At 34.1% G+C, this 15,834-nt stretch overlaps 1 protein-coding gene across 1 annotated transcript in view; it reads left to right on the top strand.

The window, feature by feature from the left end:
* Positions 1 to 15,834, top strand: part of Mat89Ba (nucleolar protein 6 Mat89Ba) — a 329,267-nt gene that overhangs the window by 79,525 nt on the left and 233,908 nt on the right. The window contains exon 6 of the mRNA XM_090403430.1: positions 8,912 to 9,043. Within this exon, the coding sequence (XP_090259556.1) occupies positions 8,912 to 9,043 (132 nt within the window). The remainder of the gene's footprint in view (positions 1 to 8,911; positions 9,044 to 15,834) is intronic.

The following is a 15,834-nucleotide window of genomic DNA, read 5'->3' as shown; positions in this document are numbered from 1 at the left end:
AATGCGCTTGCATGCAAAATAAAAAATTGAACGTGTCATACAGGATATTTTAATTTCTATTTTTTATATACTTAAAAAATGTATTCATTTTTTTGCTATTGTAAAAATTGATCGTGCCATACAGGCTTTAGTCTATCCACACAGCAGACGAGTCTTAACTAGTATAATGTCGGTCAACTATTACGTAGGTAATAGTTGACCGACATGTTTTGATTCAACATGTTTTGACAGGAATATGTGTGCCTGCAGTGACTTGTTCAAAGCATGAGTACGATGGTATCACAAACAAGTCACTGCATACAAGGCGATTCGGGCTAGATTTCAAACCTGTAAATACCAGTGGTTTAGGAATAAGTTTCATTATTTTTTGTGTGCTTTGCCAACAATCATCAGTCAAAAGTATGATAGATAAGTGGAGTCATACAAAGTGTAAATTAAATCTTTTATTTTGTGAATATTTTTGCAAATTTTATTGCTTCATTATGTCTGAATATAAGAAGAAATGTCTACAGTACAGTATTGAGTATTTGAAATTTGGTTTTATTCAATGTCCTATGAACCAATTATTACCCATGTGCTTGATTTGCCAAAAAGTGTTTTCAAATGAAGCAATGAAGCCTTCTACGCTACAAGAGCATTTGACTAAAATGCATGCTGACAAAAAAAAAGGATAAAGGTTTGTCTTATTTTCAAGTACTAGAAGAAAAATATTTTAAACGTCTAACTATATCAAAACTTTTTACGTTCGTCCACTAAACAAGATAATGACGGATTACAAGCTTCTTATAATATTACATTATTATCGCAAAAGCAGGAAAACCACACACAATTGGTGAGGAATTAATCTTGCCAGCAGTAAAAGAAGTAATAAACACTGTGCTTCATAAGCCAGCGTCAGATATCATCAGGAAAATTCCTTTGAGCAATAATTCCGTTCAAAGAAGAATCGATGAAATGGCTGAAGACATTGAAAAATCATTGTGCGATTATTTGAAGACATGCCAATTTTCCATTCAACTCGATGAATCAACTCTCCCAAATAATGAACCACTATTCTTATCATACGTACGATTCATAAAAGAAGAAAAAGTTTGTCAAGAATTATTATTTGCTAAAAACTTGGAAGTGGATACAAAGGGAGAATCTATGTTTAATATCATGAATAAGTTTTTTCAAGAGAAAGACATTCCTATTCGTAATATTTTATCTGCTGCTACTGATGGTGCTACAGCAATGACAGGGCGCCACAAGGGTTTCATAGCGCATGTGAAACAAGCAGTACCAAATGTACTCGCTATATGTTGTGCTCTTCATCGTCAACATTTGGTTGTGAAAAATTTAGTGAACGCCTGCACACATCGCTCCATTACGTTATTAGAGTAGTCAACAAGATTAGAAGCAATTCATTGAGTGACAGATTGTTTTGCCAACTTTGTAGTGAAAACGATGAAGATTTCAATTGTTTGCTGCTTCACACAGAAGTTCACTGGCTTTCAAAAGGTATTTGTCTGAATCGATTTTACAATTTGTTTGATTCAGTACTAGAGTTCCTAGAAAACAGAGACGACGGATTGTGGGCCAACCTGATTACATCCAAAAATGACATCGCTTATTTGACAGACCTCTATAAAATATTTAATGAAGTCAATCTACAACTACAAGGTGATGAACTGAATTTAATTAAAACAAAAAACATTATTGCCGCTTTTGTAGGGAAACTTCTTCTGTTCAAGTGGAATATAGCCACTTTTCAAATTTATCAGCAGTGTCTCTCAAAAAGGAAGATTTACTTACATACTGCCAACACTTAGAGGTTCTCCATGCTGATTTCAGTGAGTGATTCAAGGATATTCTAAACATGAATATACCAAATTGGGGTTCTAGATCCTTTCTCACATGTAAGCACAGCAGGATCATCAAAATCAAATTTAGAAGTGGAACTCATAGAACTCACAACAAATGAAGAACTAAAAATAAAATTCAAAACTGGATACCAAGAGTTCTGGCTTCAAATATCAATACCGACACTGTACCCTGGATTATGGGAAACAGTGCAGAAATTTTTAATTGCATTTCCATCTTCTTATTTGGCTGAGCATGGGTTTAGTGCTGTAGTGAATTTACTATCTAAGAAAAGGAACCGATTGCATATAACTGAGCGCGGCGATTTACGACTGTTTTTAACGAAAGTTGAACCCGAAAATAACAAACTTTTAAAAATGCATCAGGCTCATCCTTCACATTAATTTGTTATTTTTTCTTTGCATTTTTACTTTGTAAGTTCGAAAAAATCATCTAATACATTTGATGGTGTTTTAATTATTACAATAAGATTCTTACTAATGTAATGCAATCTCTTAATATGTATTCCAAATTTTCATATTTAAACCATTGTGTGAAGCTTCACATTAATTTGTTATTTTTGCTTTGTATTTTTACTTTATAAGTTAGAAATAAACAATTTTGTAATATATTTAATGGTGTTTTAATTATTACAATAAGATTCTTACTAATGCAATGCAATCTCTTAATTCTATTCCACATTTTCATATTTAAATATGAAACTGTGCATAATGTTATTCGAGCATACATTTTACAATCTTTACATATGGGCTACGTTTCGCCAAAATCAGTATAGCAATTCATCTTGAACTGTGTTCAAGATGAAGCACATATTGGCCACTTCTTTTTAAAAATTTAACGGCATAAGCAGTAATGTATCATTAGTTGCTATTTACGTCAAAAATATCAAACGGCTTGAACGCAGAAAACTGTTATAATGGGGGACATTACAAAATTTATGTCTTGCAAAGTGGGCGGTGGCCCGAAAACGTTTGGGAACTTATGGTCTAGACAGATTGATTCAGTCAGTGTCTTCTAACACTCAGTGTTAGACAGCATTATTGGAACACAGACATGTAATAGAGTTATATGGAAGGAAATTGTTGATAGGAGATTAATTATAATGTAAACTTTATCATGTGTTGTTATCATAGTAGTTCAAACACTCCTTGAGGGTACATATCAGAAAATTGTTGATAATTATGATTTTAGATTTTTAACTTTATCATTTTTATTTTATGTGATTTTGTTTCTTTATGTTTCCTGTTTTTTATATTGTTGTTTTCTTAATTAAAGTTCTTTCTTTTATTTTTAGCATTTTGGTATTTGATTCATGTTTTAGATTCCTGAAATGTAATTTCAGCATTATTTTCAACACCACATGCTTGCTTGCTAGAAATTTGTAGTTTAAGGTATTTTAAGATCTACCACGACTAGGAACCTGAACTCAAATCTCCTAGCTATATCTCAGTGGGGCAAGAACAACCTTGTAAACTTCAGTGCCACCAAAACTCAGTGTTCTGTCTGATCTCTTGCAATAAAGAGCTCACTTTCCCCCCCCCCCCCCTACCTTCAGTAATACTGAGAGATATCCAAACACGATCAGATTTCTCTTCTTGGACTGACTTGCACCTCTGATCTTTCCCTGCACAACCATATTTCAACTATAGCTTCTGCAGCTGCAAAAAAAAAACAGAAACACAGCTGCTAACTCTGTACAAAGCCAAAATCTGCCCAGTCATGGAATATTGCTCCCATATTTGGAGTGGTGCCCCAAAATCCTCTCTATGATTGCTCGATTCTATCCAGAAGAGGGCAATATGGCTAATTAATGATCCCTCTCTCACAAACCAACTTCAGTTCCTCTCTCACAAACTGACTTCAATCCCTCTCTCAGAGATGCTCAGTTTCTGCCTTCTGTCTCTTCTACAGATACTTTCAATGATAGTGCTCTGCTGAATTGGTCACTATTATTTCTCCACTCTTCTCTAAAATCATTAAAACAAGAGCCACTGCTAACCATCACCCCTTTTACAGTCCATTTTCAAACTCACCAAACTCACTGCCTCCTCTTTTATTCCTTCTACTTTTGTCCTTTGGAACAGTCTCCCCACTCTGCCTTTCACAAAGATTACAATCCTCAACTGTTTAAGCAAAATGTGAACAGATTCCTTTTTTCTATTTCTCTTGCCCACACATAGCACTAGTGTGCTATAGGTCTTGTGGCCTTTCATATGTGTGGATAAGGTATATATAAAAAAAAAATAAATGAAGTGCAAGAACAGTACTTGCAAATCTTGTCATGTAACATTGATTTCAAGTTTTAAAAAACATATCCTTTTCTTGTCTAAAATACTTCATTATACTTCATAAGTCTTTAGAGGGCGCAAGGTTTATTTTCGGTATTCATAACAGTTATATTACTAATAAGGTACTAATGTACTGCATAGTTTACAACAACATGAAAAAGCTTCATGACTGTACTTGTAACCTATTCCAGCTTTCCTTGCCAGCAGAAAATATATAGAACTTAATTTAATTTAATTTTTATTATTTTTCTCAGTTTTTTTTAAAGATATTTCTTCATTGGATTTGACTTCTTTGTTTGAAACACTTTTCTGGTATAGATATTGAAATTAGGCAACCAAGTATGTTGTTTCATAAGGAAAAGGGTACAACAATTTAAAGATTTTGCTTTGTGGATAAATAATTAATTTAACTTTCCAAACACAAACAGAGCTATTTTCTTTATTTCCATGGTTACTTGCATAGACTTCATGTACTGTATTTTCTTTATTTAAATATTTATTTACAGTTCTTACAGATAATCAACTTATACTAGGAGCTGACAAATGCATACCAGCTGTAAATTGCTGATTCTTTGCCATTTAAAAGTACACCATATAAAAGGCTGATGTATGCATGTTACTTGTCTGTCACTTGTGTCCTCCTACGAGATTGAGACCACAAATTAGAAACCAACTTATTGCTCAAATCAGTAACAGGCATAAAGGACAGAATTTTCTATTGGTTCCTTTTCTTCTGTGGTGATGTCTTGCAAGTAGGAGTGCAATCTGAAATCTTAATTTATTTTTTAAAGGTTAGGTTAATTTCATTTTCATGGGACAGATCACAAATCATGATAAAAGTTTAATACAGTGAAACAGCACTAAGAAATAATTAAAAATGGTATTTAATTCTTCCAGTATTTCATCTCAGTTGCAGAGATATCGTCAAGGAGTACAAAATGAGACACACACACACACACGCACGCATGCACAAAGTGGCATAAAACTAACTAAAATGTGGATGAAAGACTAGCGTCCTAACTAGGTGGGTTTCCCTCTATGGACACCTGTCGGCTAGGATGGTAAACTGGGATCTCAAAATATTAGTGTGTCCCATATTTTAGGAAGTTTTATGCAACCATATTTATTTAAGTTAGGCTGATTTTTTAAGAATAGCAGCAGATTCTAAAAACACTCTTTCTCTTCTAAATTTACTGTGATGGTTTGGATACAAGGTTGACCATAGTCATGACTGCAGATGTAATTTTTATGTTCTTCCATTGAGTTGATAGCTGATTTTCCTGTCTGTCCATAGTAGGCCTATTTGCAAGAACAAGGAGCTCTACTCCTGGAACCGAGAAGGGGGAGGGAGTTTGTTTTTAGTAGAGTGGATAAGGGTAGTTAGTTTTAAGTGGGGCTTGAAAGTGGTGCAAAGATTGTATTTCTTTAAGATTCTGGATATATTTTTTTTTTTTTATGTGCCTTGGACATAGGAGATGGTGATAGCATTTCTGAAGAGAAGGTTGGATTGGGCTAAGGATTATTATTATTATTATTTATTTATTTATTTTTTGATATTGTAGGAACTGTAGCCATCAGATAGAAAAGTGTAGTTTATATGAGTGAGTTCTGTTGCAAGAGAGGTCTCATTTAAACAAAGGTTATTAGCTCTATGGGTTAATGTTTTTATGACACCATATTGCTGAATGGGGATGTTGTGCACTAATACTTCAAGATCCCAGTTTATATCCTAGGCTTCCGACAGGTATCTATAGAGGGCATCCACCTAGTTAAGATTTTGATGAACTATTGGAAGCATTAAATGCTATTTTTAATCGTTTCCTAGTGCTGTTTCACTCCATTCAAATTTGATCATGAGTTTTTCCCAGCAGTTAAGCCTTAGCACACAGATCACGTGTTTAGTTCACTGTGTAGATTTAAGGTAAGTGATGTTAATTTAAACTATCACAACATTTCAAAACTTAAAACATCACTACATCTGGATTTTCATTTTGTTTTTGTTCCTATTTATGGGTTGTTCCTTATAAAATGTCCTTTATATGTATATGGTTCTTATAAAATGTCCTTTATATGTATATGGTTCTTATAAAATGTCCTTTATATGTATATGGTTCTTATAAAATGTCCTTTATATGGTTCCTTCCAAAATTTTGGTGTTCTGACCCCCAACATATGGTTTTTCCATATGCTGGGGAGGGGACCATTTTCCCCATTAGTTGAAAACTGTGATATCTCATGATTTGCCTATTTGTCTACAAAATATCAGTGAATTTTTTTGATTATTTTTTTCACTTTTCTTCAAGTAGTGTTATGATGTTGTTATGAAATGGTGATGTCTAATAGTCTAATTTTTATGGTATTGCATGCTGGTTTAATTTGAACCACCCTCCATCCACCTTTTTATATTTTTTGTTTGCTTTAACTAACAAAATTTTGAGATACTTTCATCCATGTATTAAATCAGTTCACAATTAGATTTAAATTAAATTTATTAGAATTAGAATTAGATTTATATATATTTCTGTCTATATAATAAGGAAATTCGTACTGTCTGTGTATTGATATTTAATGTTTTTTAATAAGACGATACAAGGAGTTCAATCTTTAACTTATCTGAGTTTAAAATACTATGTAACTTGTGATAATTATTTAATGACTATAAATCATGATATTAAACACATATATTGATCTTTTCTTAACAGTTCTTTTCTACCTATACTGTGAAGCTCTCCTTTCCTCTCCTCTTTGCAAGTGAAAAAAATTGATACCAATATCTCTCATCCAGAGTATATTAATGGGATAGTAATACATCATTTTGCTACTGGTATATGAAAAATATGGCCTCTGCAGTCCGCACGGTTAGCCTAGTGGCTATGCACTTCGCAACCATATGCCTGGGGAAGGAGTGTCCTAGGTTTGATTCCCGTCGACGACGCGAGAAGCTTAAAGATCTTCCTCATGAAAGGTACTTGCAGCACCTTTTAGCTTCAGGACAAAAACAGTTTTTAAACCAGTCCTCAAAAATAGTTTTTGTCATCCAAGCTTTTCTATTGAATCTTCAATGAACAGGGAGAAAATTTTTATCTAAACTTCTAAGTGGGCGAGGATTTTGTGAACGATAAATAAAGAGAGGTTTCATCTTGTAATCTCCAGAAGCATTACCACATAGTAAAAGTGTTTACACACTCCTTCAAAACCTTGTAGCCAAGCTGTGAATTTTCTTTTGCTAAAAATGTTTTAGTGGGCATTTTTTTCCATAATAAGCCTGTTTCGTCAGCATTAAATATCTGATCATCAGTATAATTTCCTTCTTCAATGATCTGTTGCAATTCACCAGGAAAACCAGCTGCTGCTTTTTCATTGGCATTTGCAATTTCACCTTGTACACGAACATTGCGAATGCTCGATCGCTTTTTGAACCGATCAAACCACCCTGAACTTGCAGAGAAAGTTTCTTCCACTACTGACGCTGAATCATTTTCACTTTCTAATTGTTTTCTTTCTAAAGTTTCAAACAAATTCAATGCTTTTGTTTTTATAGTCATTTGACTAAGAGGAATTCTCTTTTGGTTACAATCTTCTATCCACACTGACAGTAGTATTTCCATTTCAGTCATAAGATGGCTTCTGTTTCTCGTAGTTTGGGACCCAGACGAGGTCGATACACTTTGTCCTAGTTGCTTATAGGTTGCAGCGTGGTCTAAAATATGGTGAACAGTTGATTCATTTAGACCATACTCTCTTGCAATTTTGGCTTTGGTTATGCCTGCTTCATACTTATTTATCATATGCAACTTATCTTCTAAGCTGATCACTCTACGTTTCTTCTTGATAGCCGTAGACTTGATATCATCCTTGTTTCTTTTAGCATTCATTGTAGGGATAAATAAGAAGAGAAATAAATATCCACATGTACTTCAGGCAAAGGTGGACAGTTACTGGTGAGTGGTGAGCAGGTGCTGTCGGATAAAAACAAAGCGCTACAAGAGAGCGATACCTGGAGAGTGGTGACTCGAACTGATTGCATATGCAGTGGGCTACATCTCGCGGCCGCGATAATTCAAATTTGGAATGCAATAATTGGAATTTTGGTATCAAATTATAAACTGCGATAATCGAGGTATTCCTATATGTTCTTTCTTGTGGTTATATCAGCTGATTTAATATCATTTTTGTTCTAGTTGTTTACCAGAACTTTTCAGTCCCCCCCCCTCCCCCCGCATGTTTGTGTGTGTGTGTACATATATATCCTGAGATCAATATATTTTTTCTCCTATAAATAGTTTTGGATTCATCAAAAGGGAAGATAGTCAGTCATGGTATGTCTACCCAATATGTAGACAAAAAACATAGGCAAGTACAGTGCAAGACAGTTGGGTGGACTGGGTTCCATCTGTACCCCAAATTGATCATGCTGTACTCTTTGTGATAAAATACTCCATAAACCACACAAAGATCTTTGCATCATTCAAGCAGCATTCAGATGGATGCATATGTGTAGCATGGGAAGGTGAGGATTGGCCATTGGGTCAGAAGCCCTGGTTGATTCTCTACTTTTCTATCAGACTATTTGGAGGTCTAGCTTTGATCCTTAAATAACCCATATTGAAATGATTGTTGAAATTTTTTTTTTTTTTTTTTTTAATATAGTGCATATGAAGAGTTTTTGAAAATATCATGTTATAGGATAAGATCTTAATATATTAATATTTATATATATATATTAAAAACAATACTTTTCTTAAACTTTTGTTTTATAGGTCATTCCTTTTGCAATTTTGAAGTCTGCTTGCTTCCATATCCCCCCTGCTCTATTTTCAAGATTGCTAGATTTATTCCAAATAGAAATAATGTCAGACCATGCTGGTATTTTCAGAATGAAAGCATATCAGGTAAATTATTACTTTTTGTAATTATACTACATGTATCTATGTTGATTTTTGATCTTTGCCTTCCCACAGTCCAATCCAAATATCCTTGTTGTGGTAGGGAGACAACAGAATTATGAGAATGGCCTTGTAGGAACCCTGAAAATCTGACTAACTTGGGCTGTGGTGAAATCCTGACAGAAGGAAGCAACTATTATCAGTACTGGCTTGAGTATAATGTTCGTCATAATTCTGATTCAGATGTTTGAGAGAGGACTAGGTTTGCTTGGGCAATGTTTCCTCTAAGCTATGCTCGTGTGCCCACGTTCACACAGGTCAAAAAGGGAAATCACACACACACACAACTGGTACCTGCACATACAAAATGTTTGCTTTCAGAATTCCTAATTTACAGTGAATAATATTTGAAAGCACTATAAAAATGAATTATGTAATAAATCATGCTTGTCACTTATTTTATTTAACAATTTCTTGAATGTCTTAACTCCAATTTACTCTAATCCATTCCAACTTAATGTACTCTAGTTAGTTTTAGCCTGTACTGTGTGGGTGAACTGAGTCTGATAGCAAGTTGCAGACAGGCATATTTGTTTAGACTGTCACTGGCTAGATAATACAGTCACTTGAACTCATGCAAACAACGTTGGATTTTTGTAGCTACATGGATTTAAGTGAATTAATTTAGTGTTCATAATTTTACAAATTGTATCAAAATGACAACATTAATATAAGAAATATCATATTTTCAATTTTAGTCACTGTCAAAAATAAAGCAGAAAATAATTGCAAATTTGTTTAAATTTGAGTGGCTGGACATAGTTTGTTTATAAACTGCATGTATATACTGTATTTAAGTAGCTGAAGGAATAAGCATTTAGGTTGCTCTTATAGAAATATTTAGCATGCAACATACAAGATCTTTTATCAAAGATGGTGTCACCAATTTTAGCAAATTAAGAGTTTGTGGCTTGTAACTTTCTTTATCATGAGCAGAGGCTACTGCACACATTGAGTCTGAGACTAGAAACTCGTGTACATGGGCCAGCAAAAGAGGGAATATTAGTATCAGGTTTTTATTATATTTTATAGGGATTCATAACAACTGATGCCATCAAGTTGTTCAGTACTGCCTGAACAGTACACTTTTTGGTAGTAAACCAAGATTATCCCATGGCTCATGTAGAGTCAGAAATTCTCTGTGCAAGTGTATTCGTAAAATAGCAGTAGTCATTTTAATCGAAAAATGGTTCAAAGACAAATTCATTCCTCATATTTAAACACTTCTCTCTCAGAAAGGTTTTTCAAATGAGAAAAATCCTCTTTTATTTTGGAAGTCCCGAACAATAAAAGATGCTATCTATAACATTTCTACAGCCAGGACAGAAGTTAAAAGTGAAACAATTGAAAAATCATTCAAAAAAAATCTTGTCCGATAACTTTGTAACCGCTGAAAATAATTTAGAAATAGAAGACTCAAATAAGAATGTAGAAATTGATCCTGATATTTTAAAATCAATTCAAATTATTGACGGGTGCGAAGGCTTAGATGAGGAAAATATTAATTCTCGTAGACAGGCTTATATGTTGGTTATGCATTTCTAAATCACTTAGGGAATTGAAACAACGTAGATCTGAATATAAATTAAATTATACTTTAATAAATATTTCCAATATTTCGGCAATGTCACATTGCCATTTTCAAAAGGAACTTACAAAAAGGCAGTTGCACACAGGCACTAACAATACAGTAACTGAGAATGAAGATATGAAGCTATCGTTCTCCTAGAAGTCCTGATGGTGCCCTCTGGCGGGCTAAGTAGGCGTTCTTGGCCATTGGGCTGAAGGTCTGCTGATGTATGCCTCCCAAATTTGGGGCAGTCGCATACACCGGAGCAAATATAAATTCGAAAGATTATTTATGGAATCAGCCTCTGCCCTAAGAAACTCTCCAAACCTCAACAAATTTGGTTGTATGCGACTGCCCCAAATTTGGGAGGCATACATCAGCAGACCTTCAGCCCAACGGCCAAGAACGCCTACTTAGCCCGCCAGAGGGCACCATCAGGACCTCTAGGAGAACGATAGCTTCATATCTTCATTCTCAGTTACTGTATTGTTAGTGCCTGTGTGCAACTGCCTTTTTGTAAGTTGTTCCTTTTGAAAATGGCAATGTGATATTGCCGAAATATCGGAAATATTTATTAAAGTATAATTTAATTTATATTCAGATCTACGTTGTTTCAATTCCCTAAGTGATTTAGAGAGGAAAATATTAATGGGTGGCTAAATATATACAAAAATGAAGCCAGGTATGGAAAAATGACTGATGGTGACTTAATTCAAAGTGTGCAAGAACGGATGCTAACAGCAAGATCAATCATAAGGAACTGTAACCAGCTTACAAAGTAAGTTGTAATGAAGCCCTAACAGCTGCAGAAGCATTACTTAAATTCGTGAAAAATCAGACGATGTTGAGTACATTGAAGTTTTACAAATTTGTGGATGTATAAGAAAAATAAAACAGAAAATAATGCTACAAAGAAAACAAATATAAATCACAAACTTTCTTTCTAAATAAGTTTAGAAATGTTCAGTTTTGTATTTACATACTACAAGAATGTTTATCTTATGTTTTTAGTTTTTTTTTTTTTTATGTATTTAACCCATTAAAATGTAATTTGGATTAACCATGTTTTTCAGTTATCCCAGCTCTAGCATCCTCAGTTACTACAGATATTTGGATAATGAAAGTAGTTGCAGCTGGTGGATTGGCAGAGTGGTGGAGATGGAGAGGTGTAGAATGTATGCCCTCCCTTCGATGAGTCTTCGAACTCCCTGCAGGTGTTATGTAATAATGTAATAATAATAATAAATAAAAACCTAAGGCAAAACAATGCATCCATAGATGCATTGTTTTGCCTTATTTCTGCTGATGAACTTTGAATGAGTTCAGAAGTCACTAAAACTTTATAGAACTAGCTTACCTTACCTATTCTCTTCGCTCCCTGCAGAGCATAGGGCCTCAACCATTGACTTCCATCTGACTCTATTCAATGCTTCTTTTTTTGATCTCTTTCCAGGAACGTCCCAGCCATCTTACCTCTGTTTCTAGTTCTCTTCCCCATGTTATCCTGGGTTTACCTCTTTTCCTCTTGCCTTGGGGATTCCATTCTAGTGCAATTTTTGCTATTTCTTTATCTGGGTTCCTGATTGTGTGACCTATCCAGTTCCATTTTCTTTTAGTGATTTCATTTCTGATGCTGGTTTGACCTGTTCTCTCCCAAAGTTCTATGTTTGTTATTTTATTTGGCCAGTATATTCCTAGTATCTTCCTCAAGCATTTCTTTATGTAGACCTGTATTTTATTTATGTTTTCCTTTGTTAGTGACGATGTCTCAGCTCTGTATAGTAAAACTGGTTTAACATTAGTGTTGAAGAGCCTAATTTTGGTTTTTAATTTTTATTTCTTTGGACCCCCCCCCCTCAATTTTCTTCATCATACTGAATGCAATCTGTTTTTTCTGGATTCTATTTTGTATGTCTTGTTTGGTTCCTCCTTGTGTGCTGATGTTTGGGGTTTCTTCATTCATATCTTCATTACTTTAGTCTTATGATTTATTTTCAATCCACATTTATTTGCTTCCTGGTTTAAATTGTCTATTTTCTTTTGGAGGTGTTGATGTTTTTGTGTCAAAAGGCATATATTTTCTGCAAAATCCAGGTCACTGATTTTATTTGACCATCCCAATTGAATGCCAATTCTTTCTTCAGATGTTTTCCTCATCACCCAATCAATAACAATCAGAAATATGGTTGGGGAGAGTATACATCCTTGTCTTACTCCTGTATTTGTTGCAAATGGTTCTGATAGTTTGCCATTATTTATTATTTGGATTTTGTATTTTTCATGAGTTTTCTTTGTTATATTTATGATTTTCTGAGGAATCCCATAGTGCTTCATTAACTTCCATATAGTCTTTCTGTCTATGCTGTCAAATGCACGTTCAAAGTCGATGAATCCCAAATATAGGCTACTCTGCCACTCTATTGACTGTTCAACAATTATTCTTAATGTTATTATCTGATCAATACAAGATCTGTTTGGCCTGAACCCAGCCTGTTCTTTCCTCAGTTTAGTTTCAATTTTTTGTTTCTTTCTAGCACAATTCTAGTAAATACTTTACTTACAACATTTAGAATTGAAATCCCTCTCCAATTTTTACAAAGTGTTATCTCCCCTTTTTTTTTTTTTGGCAGTTTCACCAGGAGTCCTGTATTCCAGTCTTCTGGCCATTTCTCCTTTTCCCATATTTGGTTAAATAGCAGGTGTAGCATTTCAACAGTAGTGTTTGTATGGGCTTTAAGTAGTTCAGCCTGTATATTGTCACTCCCAGCTGCTTTATTGTTTTTTTGTTTTCTTTACTGCCTGAGTTATTTCTAGTTTAGTTATAGTTCCTGTATTTATTTTAAGTATTTCTTCTTCTGGTATTTCTTGTTCTAGGTTTTGTATTTCTCCATTTAAAATTTCTTGGAAATGTTCTATCCATCTTTTTTCTATGTCTGCTTCATTTGTGAGTAACTTTCCTTGTTTATTTTTTACAGGCTCTTCTCTTTTAAAACTCTTCCCAGCTAACTTTCTTGTTATCTCAAACAACCTCTTTGGGTCAAATTTACTTGCTGCTTCTTCAGCTTCTTTACACATTTCCTCCAGGAAAACCCTTCTATCTTTCCTTACACTTTTTTTTACCTGTCTGTTTTGAAGCCTGTATCTTTCATTTATCCTATTTCTTTTGTTTTCTTCTGTACTTTGCAGAAGTGTATTCCATAAAGCTTTCCTTTCTTCAGAGATCCATTGTTTGTGATTCCTACTCTGCCTTCCCAGAACTTCTTCAGCAGCTATTAAATATAGTATATTCTTTATTTTTTCCCAGTTCTCTTCAATGTCTATTTCCTTATGTTGCTCTACAAGGCTTCCATATTTATTCCTTAATGTTACTTTATATTTGTCTTTTGTATCCTTGTTTTTCAGTTTGGATATATTGTATTTAATTCTTTGGTTCTTTCCTTTAAATATTTTTCTTAGTTTCATTTTTATTTTTGCAATCAATAATAAGTGGTCTGTAAAGGCATCTGCACCTCTCCAAACTCTTACGTCCACCAAAGAGGTTCTCCAAGGTCTGTTTATTAAAATATGATCTATTTGGTTTTTGGATTTCTTATCAGGTGATATCCAAGTCTGTTTATGGATGTCTTTAACTTTAAATAAGGTTCCTCCTATGATCATATCATTGAAAGTGCAAAAGTCTTTTAGGATTTCCCCATTTTTGTTACGGTTTCCTAAGCCTTCTTTTCCCATTATTCGTTTATATCCCATGTTACTATCGCCTACTTTTGCATTCATGTCACCTATAATTAAAAACATATCTTTACTTTATACTTCATCTACTTCTTTTTGCAGCATGTCATAGAAGTCTTCTTTCTCTTCTATTTTTGCATTGTTTGTTGGTTCATATATGTTTATTATAGTCACATTTCTGTATTTAGTTTTAAATCTAGCTTTGATGATTCTTTCAGAAACTGGTTTCCATTCAATTAGTGCTCTTCTAGCATCTGTTGTTAGCATGAAAGCTACACTTTTGCTATGTGTGTCATCTTCATTCTGGTTTCCAGAATATAAAATGTATTTGTTTGTTGTTAGTTGGATTTCTCTGCTACCATTCCATCTCGTCTCGGTTAGACCTAGCATTTCTATTTTGTATCTTTTCACTTTCGTACAAAGTCCTAATATTCCAACATCCAATTTTGGTTAAAAGTTTTGGGCTGAAGAGGTTTTTTTCTTGGAGTTTTCCGCCTGCCAGCTTCCCCAATGGGGCTTCACTGGCTTGCTTCATTTTTCCCAGTACTTCTCTCTCTTGGTTTTGTGTCGGTTTTCCAACAATGGTTGAGGTTTCTGTAGCAATATGTTTTTTCCATATTATGGTTGCTAGTCACAAATACAACCCTCCTCATTTCTCATCCGGGCTTGGGACCGGCAGTGGCAGAGTTTTATAGAACTGCAGGTAAGATTGAAAATCTCATTCCATTATGTCTATGACAATTTATTATCTGGTCAGGATCAAAGGAACAACTTGTAGGATTTATTGATTAATTAAACAATATACACCTGCTTTATGGTAGAACACAACAGGTTCCTCCTATTTCTGTATGTTCTTCTGGGAGGAGGTGTGACCAGAACAAACTTACATATTCTATCTATAGGAACCTCATAACATAGCATTTCATAAAAAATGTTATGAAATTTCATTTGTTTTCATTTGTTGGAGAAGGTCTGACTTGATGTATGTTTTCTTTGCTTCTCAACATCATGATTTGTTTTGCTATGTGGATTTCTCCAGATCTGGTTATTTGTCTTATGTAACATATATTGCATAAGCAGTAGATTTTTTAAACTTTTGTTTGTTTTTTTTAAGGGAAGGCTATGTTAGTTTAGGTGGATGCAAAAACATGGAGACCTTGTGCAATAGAGTAAAGGCTACCTTTATTTCATGCCACTTCAATATTGTTGCCGTCTATCCATCTTGTGTTGAATGTGGGGTAGAGTTATGGCTTCAGTGTAGTCCCGGTTGTTTAAGACTTCACTGGAAGGTTGCTGCAGGGTGTTTTGCATTTATAACCATTTTGAATTATCTTCTCTTCATTGCTTTTATTTACTTCTTCTCACATGGAGAAAAAGATTAACTCTGATGCCAATGTTTTGTGCTATATGTCTCAATAATCACTTGGTTTCTGTAGAC

This window comes from Typopeltis vanoorti, chromosome 14 (genome assembly GCF_054136105.1).
Source record: "Typopeltis vanoorti isolate ZY-2024b chromosome 14, IOZ_Tvanoo_1.0, whole genome shotgun sequence".
Classification (NCBI taxonomy): domain Eukaryota; kingdom Metazoa; phylum Arthropoda; class Arachnida; order Uropygi; family Thelyphonidae; genus Typopeltis; species Typopeltis vanoorti.
Note: the sequence above shows the minus strand (reverse complement) of the source record. Positions and strands in the feature narration are given on the sequence as shown.